Consider the following 22,195-nt stretch of genomic DNA (forward strand, 5'->3'; position numbering starts at 1 on the left):
TATGCAGTTTCTTTTAGTGACTGCAAGACTGCACCATTTCTTATTGGTCCAGAGACTGGCTTCAAATAGGGGGTGAAGGTAAAGGTATCAGTTCTGTCCTAACTCCTTATAAGAAAGACAATGTTGGGGTTGTGTTCCTGATCAGGGATGCAATAGCAGATCAGTCATAGCTATGACCAACAGTGTGTCATAAAGCAAATATCATGAAAGGTAACTATCATAAGAAACCATAATCATGAAATGGGAAACTATCTTCCAAGCATTGTGAGAAGATCATAAATGTAATATTATGCACATAAGTATTAAAAGGACTCCAGTAAACTATAGGGTACACTTTTAGTACATATAAAAATTCAACTTTTTTTAACATTAAGTTGGCACAGAGTGAGTTACTTTGTTAGAAAAACAAAATGAAACTATTAAGACTTTTCCTTTTTAAAAAATTTCTAAAGATTTTGGAGAATGCTTGAGTATCATCATACAGCTCAGTATCATGGAACTATGAAACGAAGTTTGAATAAACTTCTTTTTCTTTCAGTAGATTTTACTATAAGAGATTGGTATTCAAATTCTCTTGACCCTAGAGCTGCCCTCAAGTAGGTATAAGTGTTGCTTGTTGATAATATTGCCTCCATGTAAACCACTTTCAAAAATAAGAATTGAAATTCTTCCCTTTACTTACATTATCTTCCCTTTACTCTTACTAGTCTGTCTTCCTAGATACAGCATTGTCTTCCCTTTACTCTTCTTAGTTTATTCAGAACTGGAAGTGAACTGTCTAATATTGGGCCAGGCAGGATCACTTTCCTTTATCTTTACCTGCTATATTTTGCTCTAGTGGCTTGGAAGCTGCTCTGAAAGTTTTTCTGCCCTTTCACCCTTCAGAAACCCAAATCCAGAAGGCTGCCTTTGCCTCTCCTGTCTGTTCTGCATTTATCTAACAAATGAAGCTAATTAGTACAGAATAATGGTCAAACCAGGTTAGCCCTGTTCTTGTCTAACTCTGAGTTTGTACAGTTTTCCTAACCTCCAGGTTGAAGTTGTTTCATCTAAGAAATTAAACGGAATGATTTCTGAGGTGACATTCAGTTCTGAAATCTGATAAGTCTAAATTCATACTTTCAAAGCTTTCATATGCAAAAAGTATTTTAAACATGGTAAATTATATTTATGCTCCCCAATTAAGTCCTTATTATATCTATTATTTAATGTTGGAGAAATGAAAAATTCCCATTGTTGAAAAGAATAATTGCCTAGAAGACAAAATATCATTCATTGAGATTCTGCTAATTTTTATTGTATAATCAAAGAACCGCCTAGATTTTATTATTTATGTATATTTTTACCTTTTCTGGAGGGAGAAGATTTACAATGAAATTATAAGATTTATGATTGAAGGGTAAAGCTTAAAACAGTTTCAGAAAATAAGCTTTGCAATATCCTTAGAAACTACCCATTTAGGTGGAACAACTGTTAAGGCAATTTTGTGTTAATATTTAAGATAACCTTCCCATTGAAAAAGTAATACAAGCACTAAAACAGGGCTTAAAATTTATACAAAAGGATAGACAATGAAACATCAGTTTTCCTTCTATGCTATGCTTTGCAAGCCCCTTCCAAAGACACAGTCACTGTTAAGAAATTGTTGCTATGTGTGCAATCTCATATCTATATATTAATGTCCATTTTTCATTCTCTTACCACAGATGGGAGTATACCATACACATTGTTCAATACATTTTTTTCACCAAAAAGTATATTTTGGCACTTTTTACATATTTTTATGTTATATACATATATTTAGATAGATGTGTGTGTAGTTTTGCACACACACGAAAAAATCAGTCTCATGATTTTTTTTTTTTTTTTTTTTTTTTTTGAGACAGAGTGTTGCTCTGTCGCTGGGGCTGGAGTACAGTGGCCAGATCTCAGCTCACTGCAAGCTCTGCCTCCCGGTTTTACGCCATTCTCCTGCCTCAGCCTCCCAAGTAGCTGGGACTACAGGCGCCTGCCACCTCGCCTGGCTAGTTTTTTGTATTTTTTAGTAGAGACGGGGTTTCACCGTGTTAGCCAGGATGGTCTCGATCTCCTGACCTCGTGATCCGCCCATCTCGGCCTCCCAAAGTGCTGGGATTACAGGCTTGAGCCACCGCACCTGGCCAGTCTCATGCTTTTTAAAAGTTGCATATTATTCCATTGTGGAGATATATCATAATATGATGAACCCTTTCCTTATTAATGTTAAATTTAAGTTTAGCCTAAAGCTGTCTTCTTTCATATTTTAAGTTTGGCCTAAAAGTTTCTCCATACATAGCAACCTATAATCTAACTGGATATGTAAACAGACAGTTAGCTACTCTTGTACCAGTCACAGCCAGTCACCAGTGGCCAACTATTCAAACTATATTCAAGTAGTGCAGACACCAAGCTGTAACCCCCTGATTCTTTACCTCACTTCTGTTTTCTATATGTCACTTCCCTTTTTCTGTCCATAAATGTTACCTGACCATCTGGCAGCCGTGGAGTCACCCTGAACCTATTCTGGTTCTAGGTGCTGCCCAGTTTGTGAATTGGCTCAAATAAACTCTGCTCATGTGTCTAAAGTTATTCTTTTAACATTAATATATATGTTGGCTTTTGTTTTGAGGTAGTATAAAAGATACAAAGCATTAAACATTAATTTTTATTTGTATATGTTAGTATACTAATGGAAAAACCCTGGAAGAGGAAGTCCCTGGGTCAGTAGAGCATTTTAAAATCACTTTTGGCTATTAGTTAATATGAGGACTCTAAAGAATGGTACTGGATAATAGTTGTTCTTGGATCAAAGTTAAATTCTTCATTTTGGGAGGATTAAATTGGCCTTTCTTGTGGTTATTATCATTCCAGGAGATTCTAGAGCATTTCTATTTTTTGTTTCCCATCCCCTAGGCATTTGCGTTTTTATGAAAGCATCTTTAATATGGAAACATTGATGGACTTTGCTAACTTAGTTGAGTTACAAATTATTGGCTTAGAATTCAAGGTCGAATTTAAAAAATATTAGCTTATATTTTAATTAGGCTATTAATTAGACTGTTAATACCTACCCTTTAACCTATTAAGTTCCCAGTGGAACTTCATACACACACACACACACACACACACAAGCAGACAAGTTTCAAATTCTGGTTATACACCATTCCAGCTTTATGATGTGTGATACACCACTTAAATTATGTGAACCTTAGTTTCCAGTCTGTAAAAGTTTGCAGGTGATCATAAACAGGGTTAGGGATAAAGTTCATAATGAGTCTGGCTCAGTGCTTGGTACCTACTGGACACCTAATTTATAAGTGGAAAAAGAGAAATGTACTAAAAGTACATTAATTAAAGGTAAATACATTAAAGCATGGTAGCATTCTTGAGTTTGAAAGGCCCGTGGAAATAATTTAGTGCAGTGGTTTTCAATTTGAGCTCAGTGGACTTCAAGAGTTCTACTGTTTTTTAAAAAAAGTTTGAAACTGCTGATTTGGTCTGTTGGTTTTTCAAATTTTGACGGTTCTTCACAGGCAACCAGATACAACTGAATTGTTCTGTGGTACTGATTGAAGAGTTATGTTACAGAGGGGACTTCAGAAACTCACATGCCTAACAACTTGAAGCAACCTCTGAAACACCTCCATGGGGAACTCTCTAGTCCAATGCAAACATTGAACTGTTGAGGAAAATGAGAGATGTTATTTGCCTTCCTCTAGGTCACATAGAATCAGATAGGTCATGGCCGGGCACAATGGCTCATGCCTATAATTTCAGAACTTCGGTAGGTGGAGGCAGACGGATCAGTTGAGCTCAGGAGTTGAAGACCAGCCTAGCCAACATGTTGAAACCAAATCTCTACTAAAAATACAAAAATTAGTTATGTGTGATGGTGCACTCCTTGTAATCCCAGTTTCTCGGGAGGCCAAGGCAGGAGAATCGCTTTAACCTGGGAAGTGGAGGTTGCAGTGAGCCGAGATCATGCCACTGCACGCCAGCCTACGTGACAGAGTGAGAATCTATCTCAAGAAAAAAACAGAACAACGAAACAAAAAAGAATCATATAGGTCACTAGAAGCTCGTGTTTGGGAGTAGAATTGCAGTATTCTGTCTTCTGTTGCTCTATTATTTTGTTATCATTTTAGTAAAATCCTTGGAATTTTATCATGTTTAAATGCTGAGTAATAGGTTCCTCTTATAATAGTACATTTTGTGTTTTTTCATAGTTTTAAATAATAGCAGTAATTAAAATATTATAATTTTGGTTCTTTCATCAGCATCTTCTGATGAAATGATCTAAAAACTGTAAAAGATACTAATTGTTTTTTCAAAGTCTGTCATCATGCTAATTCTCTATATGTCATTTGCTGAGCAGAAATCACTTCTAAAATCTGTTGTATTTTTGGTGCTAACTAGTAAATACTGTTGAGTAAAATCTATGTTGGAAGACAAAAGCTCAGGGTAAGGAAAGGCAAAACACTTTTAAAGAAAACAGATTTCATTAAAGAAAACAGGTTTCATTAGAACAAGAACAAGATCCATTACTTAGGGCAGACTTGTAATGTACAGAGGAAGCACAACTATTGGATTATGAGTTTGCCTCTATATTGTCCTGCTCAAAGCAGATGAAGAAATAGTAAGACACAGATAGCTCATTTAAATTAGCTCAGTCTCCAGATTCAAATGAATTATCCTCCAGAGGACTGAAGAACCTTGCAAATGTGATTCCAGAGCCTTTGTCATTGTACTTTGGAGAGTTAGGAAGACTAGGAGAAGTGAGAAAGTGAAAAAAGGCAAATACCAGTGTTTTCAGAGGTAAACAGAGGTAGGTGTTAGAAATTATCAGTCAGTGAGCTTGATAGAAATCCATGCCAGGTTTTTAAATGTTTTGGAAAATATTGCTTACTTAGAGCTATTCTTACTTTCTTCCCCCCACCCCCTGCTTAGGATTGCTAGAATAGTGCATGAAGATATGCTATGTCTACTATATTCTCCTATGTATATATACTATATATTACACATCTGTATTCTATACTATATACTACATACTATACCATTATACTATACAGTTATAGAATATACAGTTATAGAACTGTATATATTATATATAGAGAACTATATAGAACTGTATATATTATATATAGAGAGCTATATAGAACTCAGTATAGTATATACAATTATAGAATTCTATACAGTTATATAATACAGATATGTATAGTATATGCAATGTATTAGTATACAGAACATGCAATATGCTATATACAATATATTATATAACTATATTATATCAGTTAGCGTATAGTAGATATAATATGGATAGTATATGGTAAATTTAGTAAAGCTTTCATGTTTGTATTTTATTGGAGAATTATGGACTGGTTGAAAATAGTGTTAGAAAGTTTTACAATTGGATCAGTAATTGTACCCAAAGGGTGCAGGTAAATAAATAGCTGTCAACTTGAAGAGAAGGTTTCTAGGTGGGTGCTTTCAAGTGCTGTCTTAGGCTCTGTTCCTTTCAGCATATTTATCAGTGAATTTGACCAGCTTCCTTAACAGCACGAACAAGTCTTATTTGATTTTGTATCTACAACATTTGGCACTCTGTCTGGCATAAAATTAGTGTTTCTTAAAATAATGAATGGATGGATATGTTCTTGACAGGTTCAAAAACAGGAGGCCCAATGAATTTGATGGATGACAAGATCAAGCTTGATCCCCCTAGGCTCAAAATCTGGCCTAAAATAAGCAAGATAAAATTTAGTCAGGTTAACTGTTTCACCTCAATTTTTTTCCATCTATTTTATGTGTACACTATGGGGAGCCCTGGATTAATAGTAATTGAAGTTAAAGCATAATTTTTAAAGTATATGAACCTGTAATTATATGGCCATTTAAAAAATTGGAAGGGAAGAAGTTAACCAAGTATGGTGGTACCTTCGTCCTTTTTTTTTTTTTTTTTTTTGAGATGGAGTCTCGCTCTGTCGCCCAGGTTGGAGTTCAGTGGCTGGATCTCAGCTCACTGCAAGCTCCGCCTCCCGGGTTTACGCCATTCTCCTGCCTCAGCCTCCGGAGTAACTGGGACTACTGGGGCTACAGGCGCCCGCCACATCGCCCGGCTAGTTTTTTTGTATTTTTTTTTAGTAGAGACGGGGTTTCACCGTGTTAGCCAGGATGTTCTCGATCTCCTGACCTCGTGATCCACCCGTCTCGGCCTCCCAAAGTGCTGGGATTACAGGCTTGAGCCACCTCGCCCGGCCTGGTACCTTCGTCCTAAGAGGTAATAATAAGTCTAATTTCACTGGTCAGATCACATCTAATAACAAGTACCAGATTTTAGGTAACAAACTGACATGTGGAGAGCAGACAGGATTACCAGGGTGTCAAAAAACTGCCATAAAAGAAACAGTGGAAGAAACATAAAATCATAGAAAAGATAAGGAAAAATGTTAACTTACTTCATTGTTTAAAGGGCTGTCACATGGAGCGGGAGAAATAGATTTATTTCCTGAAGGCAATACAAACCTAATGGATATTACTAGAAAACTGGTTTGCACTCATTCAAAGGAGCTTCCTAATAATTGGAATTGTCCAATAATGAAATCAGTATCCTTTGATTATCAAGCTTTCTGCTACCAGAAGTATTTGTGCAAAGATTCAATGTCTACCTTCTAGGAATACTGTAAAAAGGTATTACTATAAGGTGGACTCATGACCTCCAGGGTCCTTGCTTACACAAGGATCTGAGTCTTTAGAATTGAGCTATAACAATACTGAACAGATATTAAAACAACTGACATTGATAGACTTATTTTAACAAATGCAATATTGGTATTTAAATCTAATTCTTTACTAATTAATAAAAAACAAATAAAGGTAAAATTACTTATCCTTTGTGTTAACTTTCAAAAATTGTTAAATTATATTTATTTCCATTAACAAGATAGAATTCTGTGATATGTCCTTTGGAAAAAATGTTAAGTATTTTAAATTTTATTGTATTATTAACATATTTGTTTAAAGATGTTTTGAAATTTACAGTAAAAGTGGGGGGGAAATATCCACAGTCCTACCAGCCGAAGATAACTACTATTTGCATTCTCTTCTTTATCCTTTTAGTTTATTTAATTTCTTAGAGTACTTCTGATTTTTTTATGAAATATTTTGAATATACAAAAAGTATTTAAAACATTCATGTACCTACTTGATATTTTGCTATTTTTGCTTTAGATCTTATTTTTCTAAAATACATTGAAGTTTCCCTGTATCCTTTCTCCAAACATCCTTTTTCTACTCTCCCTGCTCAGAAGTAACTACTATTCTGAAGTTGTTAGATATGATTTTTCTAAGCATTTTAATTTTTATTTAAACATATTTTAGAAGCTTTTTATTTTTTATAAGTAGTACATGTATATATATTTTTTAATTAGAGAAGCATTAAAAGATAAAATGAAAACATTCTCATTCTTACCACTCAGATGTCACCACTTTTGGTATCTTAGTGTGTATCGTTTTGGATCTTTTTCTGTGAATTTGTGTATGTATTTATGTGTAAGGATATTTTCTTCTACTAGTGGCTTGCTAGGGTTTTTGTTTTAAATCATGGATTGTTTTGAATGTGAAACTACTCTCGTTCTTTGCTTCTTGGGATAGGTGCTATTTAGTTGTGATGTAATTTTTACACATTGCTGAATTCCTTTTGCTAATATTTGGGACTTTTGCAACAATATTCATATTTTGGAATGGTGTACAATTTTGTTTTTCCACTATTGACATCAAGATTATAAAAAATCTCATCAAAAATGACATAGAGTTTTTCCTTTCTGTTCTCTTTTACAGATAATCTGTTTCTTAAAATTTGTTAGATTTCACCACTGAAACCTTCTGGATTTAGTCCTCATGTGGGAATTTGGTTTTGCTTTTTTTTTTCTTTCTACTTAATCTTTTAATTTAACAGTATTTTAAATTTTAAAACATTTCTTCTTAGTATTTTAATAGTATTTATTAGTTTACCATTATTTCTTGCATGTCACCGTTTTCGTTTTTGTTCCTTCAGGGTTCACTTCCTTTCTTAACTGAAATATATATATAAGTGAGAGCTTCTGAGTGGCAACACTCTTTAGTATTTGTCTGAATATATTTTATCTTTACTCTTCAATGATAATTTCACTGGGTCTTGCTAGATCCCAGGTTGACAGTTATTATCATTTGGAACTTGAGTATTTTTTAGCCCTGGTATTTTTTTTTTTTTTAACACATTCTTATTGCGTTTAATGGTTTCCTGTTTTGCTCCAAAATATCTAGGGGGGTAGGATTTTCTTAAATTAATATTTTATATGGAAATAATTTCAAGCTTACAGAGAGTTGCAAATATGAAAACAGTACAAAGAACACTCCTATACAGTTTACCCAGATTCATCTGTTGTTAACGTTTTATCCCATCCCATTTGTCTTATAATATTATATAGACAATTTTTTTTTTTTTACTATTTGAGGGTAACTTGGATACATCATGCCCCTAAATACATCAGCATGTATTTTTTAAGAATAGGGATTATGCTCTTATAGAACCATAGTAAAATTGTAGTTATACTGTGATTTACACTTATACAATAATTTCCTCTAATCTACTGTCTGTTTTTTTTCAGTTGACTTAATCATATCTTTTTTTTTTTTTTTTTTTTTTTTTATAGAGTCTTTCTCTGTCACCCCGGCTGGAGTGCAGTGGCGCCATCTTGTCTCACTGCAACCTCTACCTCCTGGGTTCAAGCGATTCTCCTGCCTCGGCCTCCTGAGTAGCTGGGATTGCAGGTGCACACCACCATGCCCAACTAATTTTTGTATTTTTAGTAGAGATGAGGTTTCACCATGTTCGTCAGGCTGGTCTCAAACTCCTGACCTCGTGACCTGCCCGCCTCACCCTCCCAAAGTGTTGGGATTACAGGCATGAGCCACCGCACCCAGCCTTCATCATATCTTTTATAGTACTTTCTGTTCTCCAGTAGGACCCAGTCTAGGGTCAAGTATTATACTGAATTGTCCAGTTTTCCAGCCTTCTTTTATCTGGAACATTTCCACATACTGTTGTTTTATTTATGACATTCACATTTGTTGAAGCATACAGCTCCCTACCCCTTTTCATTTAATAGAATATCCTTAACTTTGTATTTCTTTTATGTTTCATTGTGTATAGACTGGGGTTTTTGTGTTTTTGGTGAGAATACTGAATAGGTAATATTATTTTCCTTCTTAAGATATCACATCTGGAGCCACATGATATCTCCTGACCTTCACTAGTGATGTTAATTTTGATCTCCTAGCCAAAGTGCTGCTCAAGTTCTCTAACATTTACCCATCAACTGTTCTTCCTCTTACAGTGAAATCAATAATCTGTCCATGTGGAGCTGCCTTAAGAATATGTAAATATCTTGTTCCTCATCAAAATTTAGCATCCCTTGATGATTCTTTTCTGATCCAGTCTTTATCATGATGCTCTTTCCAACTTCATCTCTCATTATATCTTCAATTCTGGAAAATTCTTAACTTTTTTGCTTCTTTTGTTTATCAGTTTGCTTTTTCCTCATTTCGTCGTTATCTTTTAAATTCTTATTACATTACAAAAACATTTCATGAAGAATATGGATGGACAATAAAGATGAAAATTAATTTTAGTAGTCATCAAAGAAATACAAATTAAAACAATTGTATCCTTCTTTAGGCCAATCTGATGGATTAAAGAATTACAGTATCCTGTTACTATAAGTATCTAGTGAAATAAAGGCCACTAGACTTTCAAAGAAAATGTAAACTGTTACAACCTTTTCTAAGGGCATTTTGGTAATGCTTTTCAAAACCTTAAAATTGTACAAATGTCTATCAACCCAGAAGCTTCATTTTTCAAAACTTATATACTTGTTTTTACTGTTTTTTATTATCTATAAAAAATTTTAATGCCTTTTTGTACTCCCTCCCTTTTATCAATCCCTGCCCACTACTCCTCAGCTAATCTACTTTTTGTCTCTATAAATTACTTTGCATTTTAAGAATTTTATATACGTGGAGTCATATAGTATGTATTATTTTATTCCTGGTTTCTTTAGCAAAACTGTTTTGAGTTTCAAACATGTTGTTGAAAGTATCAGTTGTTCATTCTTTTTTATTGCTAAGTGGTGGTTACCCTTATAGTATACATATATGTGACATTTTGTTTATCCATTAATCCATCCCATTGATGGACATTTGGATTGTTTCCAGTTTTTAACTATTACAAATAAAGCTGCTGTGAACATTCATGCAGAAGTCTTTGTATAGACACTGGCTTCTATTTCTCCTGTGTAAAGACCTAAGTGTGGAATGACTGTGTTATATATAGTAGATGTATGTTTTACTGCCCAACTGTTTTCCAAAATGGTTGTACCATTGTACATTCCCAAAACAAAAGTGTGTGAGAATTCTGGTTGCTACTCATCCTAGCCATTTTGTATGCTCAGTTTTTCCAGTTTTAGATATTCTGATAGATAAATAGCATTGTTTTATTGTGGCTTTAATTTGTATTTCCTTTATAAGTTATGGTATTGAAGCATTGTTCTATGTGCCCATTTGTCTCTGGATATCTTTTTGGTGAATTATCTGTTTACATATTTCCTCCATTTTTTGCTGAGCTGTTTGGTTTCATGTTACTGAATTTTGTGGGACAGATATAGATGTTTAGATGTAATATACAGTTGACCATTGAACAACACGGGTTTGAACTGAGTGGGTCTACTTATGCAAATTTTTTTTTTCAATAAACACAGTCGGCCCACCATATCCACAGGTTCCACATTCCACAACCAAATGCAGAAATAAAAGTATTTGCAGTGTCTTGCTCTTGTTGCCCAGGCTGGAGTGCAGTGGCATGATCTTGGCTCACTGCAACCTCTGCCTCCCGGGTTCAAGTGATTCTCCTGCCTCAGCCTCCCGAGTACCTGGGACTACAGGCACATGCCACTACACAGGCTAATTTTTTGTATTTTTAGTAGAGATGGGATTTCACCGTGTTAGCCAGGATGGTCTCGATCTCTTGGCCTTGTGATCCCGCTGCCTCGACCTCCCAGAGTGCCGGGGTAACAGACATGAGCCACTGCGCCTGGCCCGACTTTTTATATACTCAGTTTCCACAGGACTGACTGCAGGACCTGACTATGCCTGGATTTTGGTATCCACAGGAGTCCTGGAACCAATCTCCTACAGACACAGAGGGATAACTCTATACATTTCTTCATACAAGTCCTTTAGCACAGCGGTCCCCAACCTTTTTGGCACCAGGGACTGATTTCATGGAAGACAGTTTTTCCATGGACGGGGTTGAGGGGGATGGTTTCAGGCTGAAACTGTTCCATCTCAGATGATCAAGCATTAGATTCTCATAAGGAGAGTACAACTTAGAACCCTCACAGGCACAGTTCACAATATAGGGTTTGTGCTCCTGTGAGAATCTAATGCTGCTGCTGATCTGGCAGGATGCAGAGCTCAGGCGGTAATGCTCGCGCTTGCTCACTGCCACTCACCTCCTGCTGTGCAAGCCCGGTACCTACCAGGCCACAGGCCAGTAGCATTCTGTAGCCCAGGGTTTGGGCACCCCTGCTTTAGCAGGTAGGGGATTTGCACATATTTTCCCTAGTCTGTGGCTTATCTTTTCATTTGCTTAATGGGACCTTTCAAAGGTCAGGAGTTCTTGATTTAGATAAAGTCTAAGACATTTTATTTCTTAACATTTACCCTGAGGAAATAATAAATGATTAAAGTTAGATATATTAGGATGTTCACTCTAGGAAAAATTGGAGCACCCTAATATTGAACAGCAGAATTTAGTTAAGTTATGATAATCTGTAAAGTACAATACTATTCCATTGAAAAAAGATTGTGTTATTACAGTAGATTGACTTAGGGATTTATGGTGTTATTTACTGAGAAAGATACATAAAAGTCTCAAATTATATACGTCGAAATGTTGGCAGTGATTATCACAACGTAATGAGATTGTAACTGCTTTTTACTTTCTGTTTTTCTTTGTGATTTTATTTATACTTATAATAAACATTTATTTGTTATCTATCTGTCTATCTATCTATAAGATGCTTTAAAAAAAAACCACAAGTTAGAGATGGTGTCTTGACAGCTTAAGTTATTTTATAAGAAAATATTTTAACATAAATTATTTTATAAACTTGATGGAACATATTTGAAGACCATGGATGGAAATGGCTATTGTTTTTATCTAGAGATGTTTTACTCTAGGTACTCTCTGCAGCTTTGGTAGTGCTGTGTAATTTTATCTGTCTTGGTATCTTATTATTTGCCCAAGCAATGTGTGTGTGCTTAAGGTTTTTTGTTTGTTTGTTTTGTTGTGTTTTGTTTTGAAGACAGTCTTGTTCTGTCACCAAGGCTTCAGTTCATTGGCACAAACTTCCAGCCTCCAGTGATCTTCCCATCTCAGCCTCCTGAGTAGCGAGGACTATAGGCATGCACCACCATGCCCAGCTAATTTTTAAACTCTTATAGAGATGGGCTCTTGCTTTGTTGTCTAGGCTGGTCTCAAGTGCTCCTCCCGCCTAGGCCTCTCAAAGCGCAGGATTATAGGCATGAGCCACCATCCCATCCTTAAGAATTTATTTACAAATTACTATGAAAAACAGATAGGAATAATAGGCTTGATACCTTACTAAGTTGTTGGTAAACAGAGCTTATGTACATGAATGCTATGCCCAGTCTGATTTGTAGGTCTTGGACAATACCACTAAAAACATCATTTTGACACTGCTATGTGTTATGTTTTATTGTTGGGTTTTTTTTAAAGGAGTGCTTTTTATGTATTTATACATATAGGAGCTATCAAAAAACCTTGAGCTGAGTACTAACAGTTTCCAACGACAGTTGCTTGCTGAAAGGAAAAGGGCATATGATGCATATGATGAAAATAAAGTTCTTCAAAAGGAGGTACAGCGACTATATCACAAATTAAAGGTAAGTATTTTAAATTGCATTATGTTTTCCATAATGTGTATTAGATGAAAATTAAATATTTTAAAACACTAAATATTACTATTCATATTTGTAAGTTGGTACAATATAATTTACAAAATTCTGGTATTGTCTTTAGTACTTAGAAAAGGTTTTTGGTATAATCACTATAACAAAGTGAAATTAAAAACAAAAACAAAAAAGGGTGAAACACTGAATACACCAATAGAAATGATGTAACTGAAGTAAATTGTAAAATCATAGAAGAAAATTTTGGGAACTAGAGCTTCACTGTGTTGCATGGTTGAATAATTCAGTGTTTTTCCTTAGATCACCCAATGATTTATTATTTTTGAAGTTGTTTCAAATGATGCTCTTCATTTTCACAGTGTTTAGAGAAAGTATTCAAATTATTTAATTTTGTTAAAACAGGCAATTTTCATTCTACGTTGAAGTCATCAATGAGTTCTAGATAGAATGAAATTTTGCACAAAATTTTGTGTAAAATAGTGCAAAATTATACATTATCTTATGTTTTCTTTTTGTTAATAAAATTCTCAGAAAAAGCCACAGCCCCAAAATGGCCAAGTATGCCTGTGTTTAAAAGAGTGGTCTAATTTTTAACTCATCAATATTTCAGAACTTACATTTGAGAGATACTAACTAAATTATTTGTCTCTGTGTCTCAGTTAAGACTATGCTAGCTATATCAGGTAAGAATGGGTAAAAAATGAAATTTGCCTTAATTTTTTAAATTTCCAGGACATATTAGACTCTTCGGGAAAATTATTGCTCTATCCTAACCTCAGTATACTAGAGACGTTTTTTTCTGTAGTTTGGTAGTTACAGAAGGAAGCTGAACCAGGTATCTTTCAATATGGTAAGAAAATACCAGATGACAAAGTGAGGGGTTTTGTTTTGTTTTAAACTGAGACTCTACTTCCTTAATTATGTTGTGTTTGTTTTCAGGAAAAGGAGAGAGAACTGGATATAAAAAATATATATTCTAATCGTCTGCCAAAGTCCTCTCCAAATAAAGAAAAAGAACTTGCATTAAGAAAAAATGGTATAGTAACTATGATTGTTCACAAACTGATATTATTGCTATTATTTAGTGAGAGTACAATAATTCTGAAATGGAAGGGAAGGAAAAGAATCTCACCGAAATATATTTAAAATAAATGTATTTTTTGCAATTTAAATTTCCGACAATTTTCAGAAATTCTTTTCAGTTTTCTCTGTTTTTTTCCCCAGAAGAGAGGCTGTTAAAATTGTTTTACATAACTTTTTGAAATTTCCTTATTATAATTTTTTAAATGTTTTTGAAAATATACAAATATACCCCAAAGTAGAGAGTAATATGATGCACTTTGATTTATGTATCATGTAGCTTTAACAGTTATTCTTTTTACCAGTTTTATTTCATCTATTTTTTTCTACTTTTCTCTAGAATATTTTAAAGTAAATCTGAGATGTCAGTTGATTTCACCTACAAATACTTTGTATTGTTATTTGTAGTTTTACTTTCTTTTTTAACAAAACTGTAATTTCCCTCTTATGTGAATTGCAAGATTTTAAAATATAAACGTTGTGAAACTTAAAGCATTTGTAGTCAGAATTCTCCCCAAGTCATACAATTGCCAGTAAATCCTAGAAACAAAAATAGTAATCGTGAGTATTAAGCTGAGCAAAACATACATTATATTTATATAATGAATATAAGTGAATATATGTATTCACCATTTAAATGAAGTGGTGTGTTTAAATGTACACGTATATGTACACATACATGCATATATATATATGTGTGTATATATACATGCCAGTTGAATTCCATATATTTTGGCATTATTCATTGTAATAATAATTTTAAAATGATTTTCATTGTAGCTGCATGCCAGAGTGATTTTGCAGACCTGTGTACAAAAGGAGTACAAACGATGGAAGACTTCAAGCCAGAGGAATATCCTTTAACACCAGAAACAATTATGTGTTATGAAAACAAATGGGAAGAACCAGAACATCTTACTTTAGTGAGTTTAGCAGTATTATTATCTACCAAATTCAGTATGAAGTTATTCGTAAAAACACAATATCAAACATTTTAAAATTTCAGTAATGAAGCTAGTACTATGTCTATGTGAATATGCAACTAGCCTTTTTGAAGGGAAAGAGGTATTGTGTATTTTATAAAATTCTTTTGTCTTGACTCTTTTAGTTTACATCACATATTTCAGGTGCTTCGGAATGATGGATTGTGCCTCCTGGGTTGGGGGCAGAAGAGAAGAATTTGCCTTCTAAGTTTCTCTTATGTACCAAGATAGTCTTGGAAAACCCTCAGTACTTTTATGTTTAGTAGCAAGTAATAGTAGTTTTCTTATGATTTCTTAGAATTTGATTTCTTAGAATTTGACTAGGTTTAATTTTTTTTTTGGTCTCCTATATAAGAGAATTTTACGTGATAACTGACTGAATAATGAACAAAGTAATGGCAATGGAATCTGATCTTATCCTCTTCAAATTAGAGTGGAATTCAGGGAGTCTCTGTTGGACTTTCATTTAAAAGGACCTCCATTCTGAATCACTGGAAAATCTCTTTCTCTAAGAGAGTTTTATCTTTAATGTTTACCGCTTAAACTCCAAAGAAAACAACATATCGGCAACCTAGCATATTTCATACAATGGTATATGTTTATACCTTATAAGTTTCCCAGTGACCCTGAGGTCTCTTCTTGAGGTGTAAAACAGAAAGGATGGACTGATTTGATTTCTCTGTATATTCTAGCTTGTTTATTTATTTTTGCTTGATAATTCATACAAGTTAGTTGTGTCCGCTAAGTGTGTTTCTGTATTTGTACTGTCACTGAAACTAGATCATGTTGATTTGTCTTTTTGAGATCACAAAGTGAGGAATGACAGAGTAATTATTAACTTTAAAAGAACTAAAAAAATTGGTCTTTTTATAGTATACATTCAACAGAAGGAATAGAAACCTGATATAGTGAAAAGAGTATAAGAGTATGAGAGCCTTGGAGTTAGCTCTCATTTTAGTTAAATTCTAACATTTTAATTGTGTGACTTCTTGGAGCCTCAGTTTTCTCATCTATAAAATTAGGATGGATTACTTTTCAGGGTTGTGACAATGAGTAATCATGAAATTTTTTTATTTTTTATTTTTTATTTATTTTTTAGTCACATGAAATTGGAAATAATCATGATGTTCATAAAACTCTTTAGACTGAACCTGCCACTGTTAAGGGCCTCACCAAATGGTAGCTTACAGTACAAGCTAAGTTGCTATTGGAAAAAGAATAGAGTGGCTCAAGTGAGAGAAAAATTTCTCTCTCTTGTAATAGACTGAAGTCAGTTGGTAGTTGACAGTTGGTAGACAGCTTTGTTTCATGGTAGTCATCCCCTGTCTTGTTGATCTTCCATTTCGAAGAGTGTAGCCCTCTTGTGTATGGTTGGAACTTGCTTACCACCCCTGTGGGAAAGGGCAACAAGGAAATGGAGGGCAAGTAGCATTTGGTTTTGTAAATGTGATCTGAAATTGCACATGGACTTCCACTCCCCTTCCATTAGTCCTTTCTAGCTGCAAGGGAGGGTAGCAAATGTAGTCTCCAGCTAAGCAGCTCTATGTCCTGCTAAAACTCACAGGATTCTGTTGCTAAAAGGAAGAAGATGAAAATGGATACTAGACAAGTCTTTACTAATAATAGATATTTCACTTTTATTAAGAAAAATCACACACCCACATATTTGAAAGTTACCATAGGAAACAAGGAATTTTAAGTGTATAACATTTTTATTTGATTTGAATATTGTAAAATATATTAATTGGAGGCTTGGACATAGTATTGTCACTGCTCATGTTACAGTTCAACAGCATCTCAGTTGATTCGCATAGTTGGCAAATAGCCATTACTGGTTAACTGAATTAATCAGATTTTTGGTGAAAATGCACAAAGCAAGGATCCTTCTAAAACTTGTCTCTTCAGAACTTTATGTACCATTTTGGCTTTACTTCAGTTATGCTGGTTCTAATACGTCTTATAAATGCTTCTTTACAATTTTAATAGAAATAATCCTGTGTGGTTTTGAAGCATTTTTCAAGGAGTGGTGACTTGGGATTTACTGATTTATTAATTGAAAATCTGCATTAACTTTTAACTTAGTTGGTAATCATGTTTAATGGATAAATCTGTGTTGTTTAGTTCCCCCCCTTTTCTATAATTTGTGAACTTGCATTTTTTTTTTTTTTAACGTATAATAGGACTTGCAGTCTCAGAAGCAAGATGGGCATGGAGAAGCAGGGATTCTAAACCCAACTGTGGAAAGAGAAGAAAATTTTGTTAAAGGTGAAGAACTCCATGTCGTAAAACAGGAGGTTGAAAAGCTGGAGGATGGTAAGAAAAAGAATTTGTTTAAGCATGTGACAAGTCAGCATTCCTTGGGAAAGAAAGAGTGAGCGTCCTCTAATATCTTCCAACTTAACTGTGAATCGGTTAGGTAGAACAAAGAAAGGTGGATACAGTGGTAGGGGATGGCTTATCAGGAGCTGTACACATTTGAATAATGTTATTAAGGAAAGAAAAAAAATTGAACACTCTAAGTCATTTGCTATTTAGGGTTAGGGAATAAGGATGAGTTGCATTCAGAAAATTCTGATGAAGTAGAATTCAGATGCCATTTACTAAAGTTACTATACTTGCAGTGTTCTTACATATTTTAATATTTTTAATTTTTTCATTTGGAAGTAGTTTCAAAGTTAAAGTTGCGAGAGTAGCTAAAGAACTATTTGTGAGTGAGTTGTGTATCTCATGCCCATACCTTTAAATACTTCTATGTATATTTCCCCAAACTAAGACATTCTCTTAGACCGTATTCTAATGTAGTTTTCAACTTCAAGAAATTTAATTTTGATGCAACACATTAATCTGTCATTCATATTATTATTTTGTCAGTTGATACAATATTGTTCTTGATAGCGTTTTCTTCATTCTGTTACAAGATCATGAATTGTATTTAGTTTTCATATCTCTTCAGTCTTCTTTAATCTGGAGATTTTTGTTACATATATATATATGTACAGAGAGAGAGAGGGAAAAGAGAATGTGTGTGAGAGATTAACATTTTTGATGAATATAGACCCATTTTTAAAAACAGAATGTTCTTCATTTTGGGTTTGTCTGAAGTTTTCTCTTAATTAGATTCAAGTTAATGCATCTTCTGTCAGAATACCACGTAAGTCATATCTCAGGACATGACATCCAAAGGTTTCATTTATTTTTAAGTGTAGAGTCTTTACTCCATCTATCCATCCATCCCTACCATACAGCATTATATTAGTTGTAAAAAATAGGCAAAGAACCTTTCTTCTCCACCAGTATCTTGAAGAACAAATTTTTTTTATAAATGAGGATCTTAAATGCAATACATATTAAATATATTATTCTCTATTCCCAGAATATCAAGTAAAAATGAAATTTATGATGTCTTTTCTCACTTGACTTACTATACCCAAATTAAATATGGTTGTTTTATAAAACTTGATAGTTTTCCTGTTTAAAAATACTGACTGTTACAAAACCCCATTTAAAAAAATTTGATTTCATACAGAATGGGAAAGAGAAGAACTTGATAAAAAGCAAAAAGAAAAGACATATTTACTGGAAAGAGAAGAAAAGCCAGAGTGGGAAACTGGAAGGTACCAACTAGAAATATATCAAATTCAGAATATGGATAAATTGCAAGGAGAGGAAGAAGAAAGACTGAGGAGAGAAATGCTACTTGCTAAACTGAATGAAATTGACAGAGAACTCCAAGATCCTCGAAATCTAAAATACCCTGTTCTGCCATTGTTACCTGATTTTGAATCAAAACTACACTCCCCAGAGAGAAGCCCCAAAACATACAGGTTCTCTGAATCCTCAGAGAGGTTATTTAATGGGCATCATTTGCAAGACATCGATTTCTCAACTCCAAAAGGAGAAGGTCAAAATTCAGGAAATGTTAGAAGTCCAGCCTCCCCTAATGAGTTTGCATTTGGTAGGTATGTGCCTTCATTTGCAAAAACATCAGAGAAGTCAAATCCATTTAGTCAAAAAAGTAGTTTTTTGGATTTCCAAGGAAACAGTGTGGAAAAACTTAGTAAAGATGGTGTAGATTTAATTACAAGAAAAGAGAAAAAAGCTAATTTGATGGAACAGTTATTTGGTGCCAGTGGTAGCAGCACCATTTCCTCCAAAAGCAGTGACCCAAATTCTGTGGCTTCCGGTAAAGGAGACATTGACCCTCTAAATTTTCTCCCTGGGGATAAAGGCAGCAGAGATCGAGAACAAGATGAAGATGAAGACTTTTTCCTCAATGAAGGAAGAAGTTTTAATCCAAATAGGCACCGATTAAAACACGCAGATGATAAACCAGCAGTAAAAGCAGTTGATTCTGTAGAAGATGAAATTGAAGAAGTAGCACTGAGATGACTGACTGGAGTATACATTTTTCCTAATTGTAAATATTGAAATATTTTAATACAGTGTTTATTATAAACATTTAGACTTTTTAATGCTACAATGTCCTTATTAAGGAATGATTTTTAATAGCTAAATACAATGCAGTTAAAAAGTAGATCATACATATACCACATAGATAGTTTGCCAAGAATGAAGGAGGCTTTTTTGAATGAAACCAAAAATAAAAATGTATCTTGAAAAATGAAATAGATTTTAACTCTTCAACCAGTGCTATGGCAAGTTTAACTACACAGGAGGTGATATTCCTTTTCTACTTTTATCCCTATTTATGTATTTTTGATCATATTCTCATTGAGCTAAATACAGTCTTCCCACTAATTGTTGAATGAAAATTAAGGGTGAAAGTCTGTGTTGGGAAGTGTAGCTCCAGATGGTGGAGAACCAGTGCTTCTTAGGAGCCCTTCACTTTATGGATAGGGCCAGGGGTCCCTATCTTACATGGCAGTGCTGAGCTACTCTTGAGTGATAGCAGTCACAACATTGGGATTTCTCATTCCTCTGGAAGTACCCACAGCTAAACACTACTCATTTCCCAATTTCAGTATTTACTTGAAATCACTTACCTACAATTCTGTTAGAATATTACATTGAGTTCAGAAGACATTTCTCTGTTTGCAAGGACAGTTGCTCTCTGTCATAGCCCCCAGAAGCTTGGATACAGTGTAATTCCTCTCCTTGTTCTCCTACATTCTTTGTATCTCAGTGACTGGGTGTAAGATTTCATGCCAAATGCAAGGAATAGTAGAAATACATACCAATTACAAAGAATAGAAGAAACTTTATCCCAATATGTTACAGAAAGATCTTCAGTTCAATTATGTTTCCAGAGTAATATAATTTGGAAATGTTAATGCTTTTAAGATTTGAACTTCTCCTCAAACCAAGGAGACAACAATAGTGTAATACTATTGGACTTACAGGACTAGTTTTAAAGCAACTTTGTAGAGAAGATTTTTAGACATAGGACTTCTGCCTTGCTGACTAGAGTGGATAGTTTTCTGTTTAAATGCATTGGTCTTTTGACTGTTTGTAATTCACTTCAGCTTATAGAGAAGTTGATGAGTTTGGATCATGCTGGATATGATTGGTCTTTAAAAAGCAGTAATATACCACCAACCAAGGAGAAAACACTGTTAAAATGAAGAGTGGTGGAAATAGTGTGTTGGGAAGAGTAAAAAATTTAGATTGGCACTTATTCTAAAGTCAGCTGTTTTTTTTCAAGAATTTACTAGCATTTGCTCGTAGTATGATTTCTGATGCCAGGCATGCATACTGATGAGGGGAAGGCATTACTGTGTTAATTCTGAGTTCTTATAAATGCATGTTATTGAATTTTGTTGCATGACTGTTTATCAAGACTTACCTGGTTAGGTCTCCAATTAAAAGATGTACCACCTATCATCTTCTAAATTGTGTTCCTTTCATTTATTGGGAACAGAATATCTCAAAAGTGCTAAACTATATTAAAAAGTTTTCTTAATAGATTTCTACGTCTGATATGTATAACCATTTACTATAATATGTTGCAAATCATTCTAATATATGTAAAACAATATTATTTGCAATGCAGTTCTTGGTAAAATATTATGTAATGTTAATTTTGTTCCTAGCTGCTAATTTTTCTGCCAAAAGTATTCTAAGTTTTAGGTTGTTTTAATGGCTTTTAAAACTTTTTAGTTAAGTTTTTTATTCAGGTCATTTAACCTAATTTTTTGCTTTTTTTCTACCTGATGATCTCTTTAACCAGATGCAAGAAGACAGAATTATTAAAATTAAACCTAAAGTTAAGTTATAGATGTAAAGGCATTATGATATTAAGCATTAAAATTGGAAATTAAAATGTACAAAACAGGGTTTTCTTTATGAACAAACCTTAGAGGGTAACTTGTTTTTTTTTTTCTAAATGTCATTAAATTTATTTGTACTCAGAACTCTTACTAATAAAAATGTAAAATGCACTATGACTCTTTATTTGAGTGATACCTGAAGTTACTTAGAAAATATGGAATGGAAACAGGACCTGCAGGGTTAGTTTTTGTTTCATTATACACCTTTTTTTATGTTCAGTATTTTTAGTTAAAGTAGATGAGTCTGCTCTAAATCAGGTTAGTATGCTAGTCTTATCAGATAATTATAGTTTTAATTAATCCTTTCACCGTTAATGGCTATCATAATGACACATATTGCTCATTTTTTTTTTAAAAAAAGGTGAGGGTAAAGAGGATTAAATTGAATTGTGAAATAAACACAAGTTCATTCCATGGCTGACTTGCAATTTTTCTGATCATCCTCTTCCACCTCATTTTCCAAGATACTCGACTTCTGATATCCCTAATTGTTAGTTGGATAGAGCATGTAAATCTCCCAGATGAAAATGGGAAGGGAAATTTGTATTATGGGATAATATGGATTTTCTTAGAATTAAAGAAGTTACCATAAATTGTGACGAATCTGCCTTAAAAAAGTTTTTCCCCTTCTACACAAAACTTTCCTCTTTTATGTTAGTCTCCTTTTATATCACTTGAAATTGCTCTCCTTTTATTTAGGAGTTTTTTGTTTGTTTGTTTTTTGGGTTTTTTTTTTTTTTTTTTTTGAGACAGTCTCACTCTGTCGCCCAGGCTGGAGTGCAGTGGCACAATCTTGGC

At 33.9% G+C, this 22,195-nt stretch overlaps 1 protein-coding gene across 1 annotated transcript in view; it reads left to right on the plus strand.

Moving 5' to 3' along the window:
- LCA5 (lebercilin LCA5) overlaps positions 1-21,508 on the plus strand; it is a 52,348-nt gene extending 30,840 nt beyond the window's left edge. The window contains exons 4-8 of the mRNA XM_023223090.2: positions 12,883-13,020; positions 13,987-14,083; positions 14,908-15,050; positions 17,291-17,423; positions 18,637-21,508. Of these exons, the coding sequence (XP_023078858.1) occupies positions 12,883-13,020; positions 13,987-14,083; positions 14,908-15,050; positions 17,291-17,423; positions 18,637-19,499 (1,374 nt within the window). The 3' untranslated portion in view covers positions 19,500-21,508. The remainder of the gene's footprint in view (positions 1-12,882; positions 13,021-13,986; positions 14,084-14,907; positions 15,051-17,290; positions 17,424-18,636) is intronic.
- The last annotated feature ends 687 nt before the right edge of the window (positions 21,509-22,195 follow it).

Source organism: Piliocolobus tephrosceles, chromosome 5, assembly GCF_002776525.5.
Source record: "Piliocolobus tephrosceles isolate RC106 chromosome 5, ASM277652v3, whole genome shotgun sequence".
In the NCBI taxonomy this organism is placed as follows: Eukaryota; Metazoa; Chordata; class Mammalia; order Primates; family Cercopithecidae; genus Piliocolobus; species Piliocolobus tephrosceles.